Source organism: Hyperolius riggenbachi, chromosome 4, assembly GCF_040937935.1.
Source record: "Hyperolius riggenbachi isolate aHypRig1 chromosome 4, aHypRig1.pri, whole genome shotgun sequence".
Classification (NCBI taxonomy): domain Eukaryota; kingdom Metazoa; phylum Chordata; class Amphibia; order Anura; family Hyperoliidae; genus Hyperolius; species Hyperolius riggenbachi.
The window spans coordinates 492,470,961-492,485,897 of NC_090649.1; the positions used below are offsets into that span (position 1 = coordinate 492,470,961).

At 42.5% G+C, this 14,937-nt stretch overlaps 1 protein-coding gene across 2 annotated transcripts in view; it reads right to left on the bottom strand.

Annotated features, from left to right (window-relative positions):
* The window catches only part of STPG4 (sperm-tail PG-rich repeat containing 4), a 68,039-nt gene extending 62,952 nt beyond the window's left edge, over positions 1-5,087 (bottom strand). Inside the window, exons 1-2 of one of the 2 annotated variants that reach the window (XM_068279721.1) lie at positions 5,014-5,087; positions 287-553 (exon numbers count right to left, since the gene is read on the bottom strand). In XM_068279721.1, coding sequence (XP_068135822.1) covers positions 287-337 — 51 coding nt within the window. In that variant the 5' untranslated portion in view covers positions 338-553; positions 5,014-5,087. Of the gene's footprint in view, positions 1-286; positions 570-5,013 lie in introns of both variants that reach the window. The other variant, XM_068279722.1, reaches the window with a different exon arrangement.
* Positions 5,088-14,937: the final 9,850 nt, after the last annotated feature.

Consider the following 14,937-nt stretch of genomic DNA (forward strand, 5'->3'; position numbering starts at 1 on the left):
CTGTTTATAAATACAAAGCTGGACTTTGTAGTGCACCATAATAATTTCTGTTTTGGGTTTTAGAAGCAAAATGGAAATAAGACAAGAAATTCCATAATATACTTTTCCAACTAGAAATGGGCGATACTGTTCTATGTGGATGTTTCTGACGAGGCAGAGGCAGATAGCTGTGTGAGTGACATCAGCCCTGCACAGTATATACATCTGATCAGCACATCACCTATCAGGGCACACAATATACGTTTATCTGCATCCCCCACAAATGAACAATCATTAAATGACTCACGTTATTCTTCTGCAGGTGCCTCTTGTTTCTCCGTAACCCCACTGCGGCCATTTCTGTGTCTGCTGGTAACTAAAACAAGGCAAAACAGGTCCACAATACACTATCATGTGACCCGACTGGATTGTCAAGACAATGCCCCCAGCAGTGTCCTCATAATGCCTGTTCTAATGTTCCTCCTGACACCCCATCAGCGCGTGTAACAGACACGGCAACAACAGGTCTATGCAAAGGCATTCGCCATGAAGGTCTCACGGACAAAAGGCAAACCTGAAGTGGAAATAAGCTGATGACATAAACAATTGTATCTATAAAACTGGGCTTTCCTGAAATCCAAAGTCTTGTTTTGTAATAGTATTATTTTATTAAAGTGGATCCGAGATAAACTTTTACTCATTGCATAATTGTGTTCCTTTCATACAGTTTATAAAGCATTCCTCAAGCCAACTACTTTTTTGTTTTTGTTTTAATACTCGAATTCCCTATAAACTAAACAAGCCACGCCCACAGCTTTTCAGAGAGCCTTGGCATTTTCAGACAGTAGTATCGGCTTATGGGAGCTCAGTCTGGGCAGGAGGAGGAGTAGGTGTTACTAGCCAGAGGGGAGGAGGGAGGAGGAGGGGGAATTAGGTTTTCACAGCCTGAGTGCTGGAGATGCAGATCATCTTGCCTGTGTGTAATGTGACAAACAACATGGCTGCTTTCATTGTATCCCAGGAAGAAATAATCATATTCTGTTGAGGCTGTTTCCAGCTAAATGTGCTGTGTAAACTATCTAAACTTTAGATAAGATATATAGACAAGTTACTTATAGTTAGTTTTTCATCTCGGATCCGCTTTAAGTAAAATCTACATTTTTGAAAGTCACATGTAAATGGCAGTTGTTACTGTTATTCAGCTCCCATAGAGAAAATCTTGAACTGCTAAACTTTTGCTCTGTTTCTGCACTTGTGTCTTTTTCTCAGCCACACAGAGTTTTACGCCCCCAAGTTAGTTATCGGTGACAAGTACGCTACAGTATGACTGTAGAGAAACTGCCATTGAGAGCCCTGTATGGTTAAGGTGTCCACACACCATACAATAAAATATCCAATTTTACAGCAATTTCGATAAAAACGATCGGTTGTCCCGAAAAATCGAAGTTTTTTTTTTTTTTCATTCATTTGAGATTTTCTGATTGAATGTCCCATTTTTATTTGATAAAGGAAGATTGTGAGTGCTGGATTTTTTTGATCAATTTTTCTGAAAATTGAATGGTGTAGGGTAGATTGTTAACTACCATACTTGATGTACAGACCCAAGCATTTGAGTTTTCAATCATTTTCATAATTGGGGAAAAATTGAACATATGTGTGTGGTACATTGGTCAGACCTTTGAAATGTTACAAGCAGATTGCAATTCTTGCATTGAAAAGATATTTAAAAAATGATATGCTGTGTGTGGCCACCTTTACAGTAAGAAAGAAAAAAAAGCAGAGTTCTGTCTGTGCAGGGTTAGGACTGTACAGTGGTGTGAAAAACTATTTGCCCCCTTCCTGATTTCTTATTCTTTTGCATGTTTGTCACACTTAAATGTTTCTGCTCATCAAAAACCGTTACTATTAGTCAAAGATAACATAGTTGAACACAAAATGCAGTTTTAAATGATGGTTTTTATTATTTAGTGAGAAGAAAAAACTCCAAACCTACATGGCCCTGTGTGAAAAAGTGATTGCCCCCCTTGTTAAAAAATAACTTAAAGGTGGTTTATTACACCTGAGTTCAATTTCTGTAGTCACCCCCAGGCCTGATTACTTCCACACCTGTTTCAATCAAGAAATCACTTAAATAGGAGCTATCTGACACAGAGAAGTAGACCAAAAGCACCTCAAAAGCTAGACATCATGCCAAGATCCAAAGAAATTCAGGAACAAATGAGAACAAAAGTACTGTAATTGAGATCTATCAGTCTGGTAAAGGTTATAAAGCCATTTCTAAAGCTTTGGGACTCCAGCAAACCACAGTGAGAGCCATTATCCACAAATGGCAAAAACATGGAACAGTGATGAACCTTCCCAGGAGTGGCTGGCCGACCAAAATTACCCCAAGAGCGCAGAGAAAACTCATCCGAGAGGCCACAAAAGACCCCAGGACAACATCTAAAGAACTGCAGGCCTCACTTGCCTCAATTAAGGTCAGTGTTCACGACACCACCATAAGAAAGAGACTGGGCAAAAACGGCCTGCATGGAAGATATCCAAGGCGCAAACCACTTTTAAGCAAAAAGAACATTAAGGCTCGTCTCAATTTTGCTAAAAAAACATCTCAATGATTGCCAAGACTTTTGGGAAAATACCTTGTGGACCGACGAGACAAAAGTTGAACTTTTTGGAAGGTGCGTGTCCCGTTACATCTGGCGTAGAAGTAACACAGCATTTCAGCAGAAGAACATCATACCAACAGTAAAATATGGTGGTGGTAGTGTGATTGTCTGGGGTTGTTTTGCTGCTTCAGGACCTGGAAGGCATGCTGTGATAGATGGAACCATGAATTCTACTGTCTGCCAAAAAATCCTGAAGGAGAATGTCCGGCCATCTGTTTGTCAACTCAAGCTGAAGCGATCTTGGGTGCTGCAGCAGGACAATGACCCAAAACACACCAGCAAATCCACCTCTGAATGGTTGAAGAAAAACAAAATGAAGACTTTGGAGTGGCCTAGTCAAAGTCCTGACCTGAATCCTATTGAGATGTTGTGGCATGACCTTAAAAAGGCGGTTCATGCTAGAAAACGGAAACAGTAAATTCGGGCGCCTGAGGCTAGTGGACAAATCGGGCGCCGCCATTCACTCCTATAATAAATATCGTTTAATGGGCGCCCGATAGGAAAAAAGGGCGCCGGTGAAAAATAACGTTTTAAAAGCGGCGCCCGGAGACTTAATGTTTTATTACTGCTTCTCATAATTACACATTATTTAATGATTTATACATTTTTAAATATTATTTTTAAACGAAAAACAGTACAATATTTTTTTTCAAACATTATTTTTAAACGAAAAACAGTACATTTTTTTACATTATTTTTAAACGAAAAAAACCAACAGGGGGGTCTTAGGTTTAGGCACCAACAGGGGGGTCTTAGGTTTAGGCACCAACAGGGGGGGTCTTAGGTTTAGGCACCAACAGGGGGTCTTAGGTTTAGGCACCAAAAGGGGGGTCTTAGGTTTAGGCACCAACAGGGGGGTCTTAGGTTTAGGCACCAACAGGGGGGTCTTAGGTTTAGGCACCAACAGGGGGGTCTTAGGTTTAGGCACCAACAGGGGGGTCTTAGGTTTAGGCACCAACAGGGGGGTCTTAGGTTTAGGCACCAACAGGGGGGTCTTAGGTTTAGGCACTAACAGGGGGGTCTAGGGGTTAGGGGTAGGTACAGGGAGGGTTACTTAGGCACCAACAGGGGGGGTCTTAGGTTTAGGCATCAACAGGGGGGTCTAGGGGTTAGGGGTAGGTACAGGGAGGGTTACTTAGTAATTTTTTTTTTTTAACGTTATTATACGTTTCAGTATTTAAACGAAAGATTAACGTTTTTACAATTGCCGATTTAATGCACATTATTTAATGATTTATAACTTTAAAAAACATTAATTTTAAACGAAATACAGTACAATACATTTTTAAACGTTATCCATGCTTATCGTTAAAAACCCGGCGCCCTTTTTTCCCAGCGCCCCTTTTTAACGTACGCCTAGAAAACCCTCAAATAAAGCTCAATTACAACAATTCTGCAAAGATGAATGGGCCAAAATTCCTCCAGAGCGCTGTAAAAGACTCGTTGCAAGTTATCGCAAACGCTTGATTGCAGTTATTGCTGCTAAGGGTGGCCCCTGGCCTGGTTCAGGGGGCAATTTCTTTTTCACACTAGGCCATGTAGGTTTTGAGTTTTTTTTCTCACTAAATAATAAAAACCATCATTTAAAACTGCATTTTGTGTTCAATTATGTTATCTTTGACTAATAGTAACGTTTTTGATGGGCAGAAACATTTAAGTGTGACAAACATGCAAAAGAATAAGAAATCAGGAAGGGGGCAAATAGTTTTTCACACCACTGTACATACATATTTATCTCATCATGGGCTTGGTTTACTAAATTGTGATAACTCAAATATCACACCTTATCAAAGATCACACCTTATGAAAAGATATCACACCTTATAAAAGTTATCACGCCTTATCAGAGTAGCAAGTGAGCGCTACGAACTTATGCCTGCTAATTGGCAATGGCACTCGTCCTGATCTGAGCCCCTGCAGGTTTGTAGTGCTCTCTATGCTACTCTGATAAGGCGTGATAACTTTGATAAGGTGTGATAACTTTGATAAGGTGTGATATCTTTTCATAAAACTACTGTATATACCTGAAGATAAAAATATGAGAATATTTTCTTTGCTACTAATGTTCTAGTAATTGTCCGTACTACACAGCCAATTCATTATATCATAATTTTTTTTTTACTTCAGTGTCTCTTCAAAACACAATGCACTGTATTAGCTATAATTCAGGTTGGAGTTAGCCTATGATGTCTCCCACAATGCACCACTGCTGTAGTAAACAGGGCTTTAAACATTACAGCAAAGGAATAACGCTAGAATAGCTTTTTACAGAATAAAAATTAATGGCAAATCAGAAAAGAGGAAAAAAAAAATCAGTATTTAGCAAAACGAAACGCTTCCTCTTATTGACTAACATTGATTATGTTACCTTCAGGGCGGTGGAAGAAGTCAATGAACAGCAATTAAAGGAAACCTGTCTCCAAACCCTGTTAAAAAGACACTGAAGCGGAAAGAAAAATGATGTAATGAAATGGTTGTGTAGTATGGAAAATTAGTAGAACATATTCTCATATGTTTATTTTCAGTTAGTGTTTTTTATAACATTGCATCATTTTCTAATATTTGCAGTTTACACACTACTCAGTATTCTAAATTTTTTTACAGAGCAGGCCAGTGAACTATTGACCTGTCTTCTGCAGAGAAAAAGAAAATACTGTGACTGACAGTTGAGATAATAAGCTTGAGAAGACAGAGCTCTCTAAGGCCACATACACACATCAGACTATAGTCTTTGGAAAATGAAAGATCACAGACCAATCTTACCCCCTTCCATGTAGTATGAGAGCCATACTCTACACAGTCTATTCTATGGAGCTGAACTCCCCATCAGACAGAAATCTTACCCCCTTCCATGTAGTATGAGAGCCACACCTACACAGTCTATTCTATGGAGCTGCACTCCCCATCAGACAGACATCTTACCCCCTTCCATGTAGTATGAGAGCCATACCTACACAGTCTATTCTATGGAGCTGCACTCCCCACCAGACAGAAATCTTACCCCCCTCCATGTAGTATGAGAGCCATACCTACACAGTCTATTCTATGGAGCTGCACTCCCCATCAGACAGAAATCTTACCCCCTTCCATGTAGTATGAGAGCCATACTCTACACAGTCTATTCTATGGAGCTGAACTCCCCATCAGACAGAAATCTTACCCCCTTCCATGTAGTATGAGAGCCATACTCTACACAGTCTATTCTATGGAGCTGAACTCCCCATCAGACAGAAATCTTACCCCCTTCCATGTAGTATGAGAGCCATACCTACACAGTCTATTCTATGGAGCTGCACTCCCCATCAGACAGAAATCTTACCCCCTTCCATGTAGTATGAGAGCCACACCTACACAGTCTATTCTATGGAGCTGCACTCCCCATCAGACAGAAATCTTACCCCCTTCCATGTAGTATGAGAGCCATACTCTACACAGTCTATTCTATGGAGCTGAACTCCCCATCAGACAGAAATCTTACCCCCTTCCATGTAGTATGAGAGCCATACCTACACAGTCTATTCTATGGAGCTGCACTCCCCATCAGACAGAAATCTTACCCCCTTCCATGTAGTATGAGAGCCACACCTACACAGTCTTTTCTATGGAGCTGCACTCCCCATCAGACAGAAATCTTACCTCCTTCCATGTAGTATGAGAGCCACACCTACACAGTCTATTCTATGGAGCTGCACTCCCCATCAGACAGAAATCTTACCCCCTTCCATGTAGTATGAGAGCCATACTCTACACAGTCTATTCTATGGAGCTGAACTCCCCATCAGACAGAAATCTTACCCCCTTCCATGTAGTATGAGAGCCATACCTACACAGTCTTTTCTATGGAGCTGCACTCCCCATCAGACAGAAATCTTACCCCCTTCCATGTAGTATGAGAGCCACACCTACACAGTCTATTCTATGGAGCTGAACTCCCCATCAGACAGAAATCTTTGCAAGATGCTGCACACACAGATGCTGTACAGACACAAAAGATCAGTATCTGCAAAAGATCTGTTCCTGCAAAAGATCCATTCCTGCAAAATGCATTCATAGTCTATGAGATCTGCAGATCCTCATACACACCTTGTTTAACTGACATTCATCTGCAGATGGCTCTCAGGCATGGCATGGCTCTCATACTACATGGAAGGGGGTAAGATTTCTATCTGATGGGGAGTTCAGCTCCATAGAATAGACTATGTAGAGTATGGCTCTCATACTACATGGAAGGGGGTAAGATTTCTATCTGATGGGGAGTGCAGCTCCATAGAATAGACTGTGTAGGTATGGCTCTCATACTACATGGAAGGGGGTAAGATATCTGTCTGATGGGGAGTGCAGCTCCATAGAATAGACTGTGTAGGTGTGGCTCTCATACTACATGGAAGGGGGTAAGATTTCTGTCTGATGAGGAGTGCAGCTCCATAGAATAGACGGTGTAGGTATGGCTCTCATACTACATGGAAGGGGGTAAGATTTCTGTCTGATGGGGAGTGCAGCTCCATAGAATAGACTGTGTAGGTATGGCTCTCATACTACATGGAAGGGGGGTAAGATTTCTATCTGATGGGGAGTGCAGCTCCATAGAATAGACTGTGTAGAGTATGGCTCTCATACTACATGGAAGGGGGTAAAATTGGTCTGTGATCTTTCATTTTCCAAAGACTATGGTCTGATGTGTGTATGAGCCTTGAGACTTTGAAAGTGGTGGAGCTCAATGGATCTTTTGCATAGATAACGACTGGAGTTTCTTAACTCTTCCTGTACTGGAAACAATATTAGACTTATGTATCTGCTCCTAATGGTTAATTTCTTAGCTGTACTACACATACAAATCATTATATCCTAAAAAAAAAAAAATTCACTTCTGTGTCTCTTTAAAGTGAACCTTAAGTGAAAAAAATAAATTGAGTTTTACTCACCTGGGGCTTACCTCAGCCCCCAGCAGCTGATCGGCCATATGGACGCATAGGGGTGCTATTTTGGCTGGGAACGCGTAGAATCAGCTGTGTTTCCCAGCCTGACGGGTCCTGATGGCGAAACCGGAAGTGGCCGTCGGCGGGACCCGGAGCATCAGAGCGACTCGTCGTGGGCACCGATCAGCTGCAGGGGGCTGAGGGAAGCCCCAGGTGAGTAAAACTCAATTTTTTTTTTCACTTAAGTGCCTCTTTAAGTAAACCAAAGCTGAGAAAACATTGTTATTATTTAGTATTTATAGAGCACTGACATCTTCTACGGCACTGTACAGAGTATATTGTCTTGTCACTTAGCTGTTACTCAGAGGAGCTCACAATCTAATCCCTACCATAGTCATATGTCTATGTATGTATCATGTCCGTGTAGTGTATGTATTGTAGTCTAGGGACAATTTATGGGGAAGCCAATTAACTTATCTGTATGTTTTAGGGGTGTGGGAAGAAACCAGAGTGCCACAATCAAATCGGTCCTCTGCTCCTCCATCCTAGTCTGGTTAGTTAGCTCCTGCAGAAGGGACAGACGCAAACTACAGCGGAGAGGATCATCAGGAGACCACTCCCACCTCTGGAGAGCCTCTACGACTCCAGACTGCGCTCCAGAGCTCTGAGGATCGCCAACGATCCCTCACATCCAGGCTTCCACTTCTTCTGCCGGCTCCCCTCAGGACGGAAGCTTCAATCCATTGCCACCAAGACCTCAAGGAACAGGAACAACTTCTTCCCCTCTGCTGTCAACTCACTGAACTCTCTTCACACAACCCCCCCCCCCCCCCCCCCCCCCCCCCCAGTGATAATTTCTGCTGTACAAGCCGGACTTGCTAGAACTGACAGAACTTGATTGCACTGATTTTTGCACTTTGTACAAGTAAGGCAACCGCGTGATTATTTGGTTAACTTGTCTATGTCGGAACTGCTGTATCTGTATTAAGCAATGTGCATGCAAAGCCCAATTCTGGGCACGACTCAATCATACTTGGCGAAATAAAATTCTAATTCTGCAATACACACAGACACGGGGAGAACATACAAACTCTGTGCCTGCTGAATTTCATAACTGACTGCAGAGTGAACAGTTAGATATACAAATGCGGAGTGAACTGTTAAGCCCCATCTACACGATACGATTCTTTGTGCAATTCGATTACGATTCTATTTACGATCCAACTAAATCCAACATGTCCGATCGGGATTCGATTCAATTCAATACGATTTCCCATTATTTTGCAAAAGCAAATCAAATTGAATCGAATTGAATCCCGATCGGACATGTCTTGATTTAATCGGATCGTAAATAGAATCGTAATCGAATTGCACAAAGAATCGTATCGTGTAGATTGGGCTTTACCAGGGATATACAAATGCTGAGTGAACACTTAGATCTCCTTACCAGGGATATATGAGGCGGTATCGTAAAGTTGTAGTTATTACCCAGATGTTATTAAGGTATATTGATGAAATGTTTTCAGTGTTATCATTGGTTCCTAATTGCATGATGCTCAATGTATCCTTTATTTATGTTACAGATTGTCACAGAAGTGACTAAAGTGTGAGATTGAATGGACTGAGGCGTGATAAAGTTCCAGCATTTGAAGGTTAATAGTGCCCGGCGAATTCATGATGAGATGATGGCAGCTTACGGAAATTATTGTCCATCTTATGACACTATTGTGAGGTGGAAAAGGAATTTTCAAAGTTGTCATGTGTCCCTAACAGACGAGCCAAGATGAACCGGAAGACCATCACTGACGGCCGATGTGGCCACAGTGAAGAAAGGGGATCGTTTAATCCTGGATGACTTATGAACAACCATCCAAATGATCATGAATGAAAAACTGTCCTGACTTCTGAGTTATGTGGAAGTGTGTGGAAAATTATTCATGACGAACTGAACATGTCGAAGGTGTCTGCAGCTGGGAGCCATGTCTGCTAACCCCTTTCCAGAAACAAACATGGCTTGACCTTTGAAGACAGATGTTGACGCAGTTGTAACAAGATGAAGAGGGGTTGTTGATTTGCCAACACAGATGATGTCATTCTTAAAGTGGAGAAGTCGCAATCTGCAGACTTCTACAATAACGCTATTCGTAGTGTCAGGAAACATTGGGAAAAATGTGTAAATATGGATGGTGACTACGTAGGGAAGAGTTAACACCAACAAACCAACACAAACTTTTTGCCAATATTGTTAAAGGGGATAATTCAAATGGACGAAACCTCGTGTAGTTACTATTGTAGTTTCTAGAGTGTCAGACACCTCAATCCTGGCTTCAGACACAACTCTTCAAGTCTTCTACAGAAGAGTCATCATATTGACCCTTCCATGGACCTTCTGAAAAAGTACTTTATGGGGACATCTCCATCATGGTTGGTTATGGCTCCATTTTTTTTTTTTTTAATCAAAGGATTTTTTAAAGAACATTTTTAATAAAGATGGCACATAAATGAGGAACAACGTACAGAGCAATTTTTGTGTTCTTCAGATCCAGAATTCAGTTGAAAAGTTTGAAGGTTTGTTTGGCTCTTTCCAGCCATGTGACGGTGAAGGCATTTCTTTTTTTTTTTTTTTTCTCGAACTCAGCATGGCTTGACCTTGCCCATGCTGGACCATAATTCGGGCTTCATTGAAAGTCTCCATATGTCCGGCTAGTGATTGCATCATAGTTCGATAATTAATCTTATTTTATCATCATCAAGTAGACAGAATTAGTATCGTAAAATATTTTTTTAAGCTAAGTATGCTATAAACCCCAAAACCAGACTACATAGATTCCCTTCCCACTTATCCTCCCTCCCCCCCCCCCCCCCTCTCTGTCATTCCCACATATTTTAAACTAAACATCCAGACCTCATTCAAAAACCAGATACACCATTCGTCCCTTGTCCTTCCAACCCTACCCACCCTCATTCAGTCCACAACCTACTCATTTACCTATTAACCAGGTCTGCACCTCCATTTTCTATTGTTTCCTCTTCCTTCCATATCAGATCCATCCAAAATTCTTTTAATCTTTTTATCTTATTAGGTTCCCTTATATTCTCTGAACCCTCCACCAGGACCTCCTCCCAAAAAGAGCTCATACCCGCCAACCATGTTTCCAAATCTAATGGGTTCTTGTCTTTCCATTGCTTTGCTAAAATATTTCGTGCCACCAGGCTCCCAATTTCTCTGAGATCCCTTAATTGGGTATTCTCTTCAGTTTCTACCACTCCAAATACTGCTTCTAAACATCTTATATGTATATTTTTTTGCATATATTTACTCCAAAAGTCCTCTATTATTTGCCAGGATTGGTGCACCTGGGGGCAAGCCCACCACATATGAATCTGGTCCCCTCCCCCCTGGTCACACCTCCAACAGCTGTCTACCCCATCCACGGAGAACTTAGCCAGTCTTGTCGGGGTAAGGTGCCATCTAGATAGAAATTTATATTGAGAGAGTTGACATCTGCGATTCGGATATTTCCAAATAATCTGATAAATCTTATGCCATAATTCTTTTCCCCAATTACTTCTTATATCCTTTTCCCATTTTTTTTGCCATATAAGGGGTTTCTCCGGCTTTCCCCCTCTGATACATTTATATATCCGTGATAACAAGTTTGCCGGTCTTTCCCTAAAAAAAATAAATTTTTCTACCATGTTAATATTTGTTCTTATACCTAACCTTTTCTTATCCAACATTCTCAGATAACTATTAATTTGCATCATACCCCATGGACAGATATTATTCTCCCTTCTCAGGGAGCCGATAATCCTCAAATCATGATTGCCTATTAAATCCAAAATCCGGGTTTCCTTGTCCAGTCTGTTAAAAACAAACCAGCCTCCCTGGATACCTGGAGGAAATTCCTCATTATCTCTTAGTGTGACCAGAGGGGAGGTGCCCACCCTCCTGTCCCAATCCACCACAAAATCATACAGAGTCTTAAGTGTCGGAGCAATAAGTGGATGTGAGGCCCTGTTTTTTATAGCCCGAATGTTTCCCGGGATCCAAGTAAATATATGTTCGAGATCTACTACGGTGAAGGCATTTCTGACATCATCCTAAAGGCCAGAGAGCTGCTCAGTCTTGCCAAGTATTCTGAATGATTACCTGTGAGAATCCAGCAGTATTTACAGAGAAATGGGGAAGACTCGTTCATACACAGGACTCGCTGGCACATCATCACTGGTGGGTTCTTATACCAGAAAGAGACCTGCCAACCCTTGTAAGGGAAATTCTTGTTCGTTTTCCTCCTTAGGCATCCAGACTCGCTAATAGCTGTCTAGTTAGCTGGTTAAGGGCCTGTTTCCACTATACGCAGATTGGATGCAGAAAAACTGACTCCAATGAAAGTCTATGGGCCTGTTTCCACTAAACGAAATTTTTCTGATGCAGATTTTCCCATAGGCATTCACTGGAGTCAGTTTTTCTGCATCCAATCTGCGTGTAGTGGAAACGGGCCCTTAACTGTAAACAGCGGCTGTCTTAGGACACCCGAGGCGAAAATAAATGAAAAAATTGTATCTATCTTCCTTCTCCTAAAAATGACTTAAGATATCCCAGTTTTATTTTATGTTTCAATCTACTTTTTAAGTTTTAATTTTTTAACTTTAACGGTTTTATTGTTTTTGCTCAATGGCACACATTCATTGGATTATACCAGAGCTTAAAGCTATGAACTATTGACCCTTTTTCTCTCTTCCCTGCTCTCAGAAGCCATTTTCTGCTAGGAAAGTGTTTTATAGTTGGAATTTGTCAGTGAGGGTCACACTGTAGTCACTTCCTGTCTGAGTCAGGACCGAGTCAGCCACTTACATACCTGATGTTTAACTCTTTCAGGCAAAGAAAAAAAAAAGGAACACAGAATAGTTATTTGTGGGCTAGGCACTGTACATACACATGTCTATCTCATGTCACTTCGGGTATCCTTTAAGATGCTGAATACAATGCCTGCTCGTATATTCTTTTTCCCAAATTCATGCAAGAAATCACCTCTCATCTATGTATTTACATAGAGCCGCTCCCATCGTACTTGCACAGCAATATCTCAACTCACAACACCTCATCCACCTTCTCCAGCCCTACCCCGTCACTCCCATCACTGGCTGCCAATCACACCTCATCCACCTCTCCTCCAGCCCAATGCCCGTCACTCCCTTCACTGGCAGCCAATCACACCTCATCCACTTCTCCAGCCCAATGCCCGTCACTAGCTGCCAGTTACACCTCTCCCTCCAGCCCTATCCCTGTCACTCCCTTCACTGGTTGTCAATCACACCTCATCCACCTCTCCTCCCGCCCTATTCCCCCGTCACTGGCTGCCAGTTACACCTCATCCAACTCTCCTCCCGCCCTATCCCCCGTCACTCCCTTCACTGGCTGCCAGTTACACCTCATTAAACTCTCCTCCCGCCCTATCCCCCCGTCACTCCCTTCACTGGCTGCCAGTTACACATCATCCAACTCTCCTCCCGCCCTATCCCCCCGTCACTCCCTTCACTGGCTGCCAGTTACACATCATCCAACTCTCCTCCCGCTTCTCCAGCCCAATCCCCGTCACTCCCTTCACTGGCTGCCAATCACACATCATACACCTCTCCTCCTGCTTCTCCAGCCTTATCCCCCTCTGTCACTCCCTCCACTGGCTGCCAATCACACCTCATCCATCTCTCCTGCCCAACCCAGTCAGTCCCTCCACTGGCTGCCAATCACACCTCATCCACCTCTCCTTCCGCCTTATTCCCCTCTGTCACTCCTTCCACTGTCTGACAATTACACCTCATGCACTTCTCCAGCCCTATCTCCCTCTGTCACTCCCTTCACTGGCTGCCAGTAACACCTCATCCACTTCAAGTAAAAAAAAAAAAAAAAAAAAGCAGGACTAATGACAAGACACCTTGTGCTCGATACTGGAGACCGTGCCCTTTACCAAAACCCAAACATAGGAGTCAGGGCTTGGTTCATACACACATGGAGGAGTTGGAGTGTAAGGCCTCTTATGAGCAGCTGAACTGTGTGCTCAGCAAGGAGTTGTGAGTGTGAGAGGCATTTCACTGCCTATAAACTGCTCGTGGAAAAGAGGACTTACTGTTTCAATGACAAACAAGAGCTTTGAATAAGCTCACCTCATCGCTGCGGTCAATTCTCCTGCAAGCCAGTATTAATGTCTCATTGACCACTTTTGTGCATGACATTCACTTTTGGCGTTGCATTTATATGTAAACCCTAGCCTTCCAAATAGTATGGCCAAAACCAGAAATCGTCCAAAATGGGAATTGCCCAGCCATTTCTAGAACTGGCCTATTTGACGTCGGCCAAAGTCCAAAACGCTGGGGATTTCTGAAATTGGCCGGCCAGTTTGCAAGATGGACAAAATGCACAAATCTCAGGTCCTTCCAGCACCATGAAGGGCACTTTGAACTACCTCTCTGCTCTGAAAGATAAACAGCACTATAACCTTTACAGAAAAACCTTTGTTACAGCTAATACAAATCCTGTACTAAATCAGTGTCTACTCCCTGCTTTCATATGAGCTGCTCTGCCACAGCAGTCAGGCGACACAGGGGAAAGATCAAATTAGTCACAGATGAGGGATGCACAGCTTGGGGGGGGGGGGGGGGCTGCCTGCCCTATTTAACCTCAGATCAGGGTGACCAGAGAGACAGAGCAGCGTGCGCTACCCACACACTTAATATGCGGACATGATCAATGACATCACTTTCGCATTGAAGTGTTCGCATCCTGCAGGTCGCGTGAGCTGCTATGCATCTCTGCCTCTGGTCGCACTGATCCGAGGTCTGTAAGTAGCGGCAGCGGGGAAAGCGGTGAGCGGGACTTTGCCGGCCACACTTAGCCACAACACGTTCTGGCAGGCCAAAGTCTGCAACAAAAGTTTATTTTGTACATTGGCCGCATCAGCCAGCCACTTCTAGATGAACCCGAAGTGGCCAGTTTTTGGGTTATGGCTGTAACATACAGTTGTGCTCAGAAGTTTACACACTTTTAGAATTTATGTTTTAACTTTCATTAGAATACTTTTTTCACTCATGGCTGGCTAAAACCATTTACTGTCAAAACGGTTTACTCTTAAATCATAATCACTGCACAAACATCTCAGTTCTTTATACCATATATTAACCTCTAACATTAAATGACAGCTTGAAGTCTTTTGTGGCAGTAGTGTCTGAGGCCCTGCCGTCTGATGGTAACGTTGCTCATTCTTCCTGGCAAAAAGCCTCCCAATTCTTGGGCTGCACATTTGAGTTCTGACCCCAATCATTGTGTTCTTCTGGGTAGGAAACAGATGGTCACTCCAAAACCTTCACTTTATGCT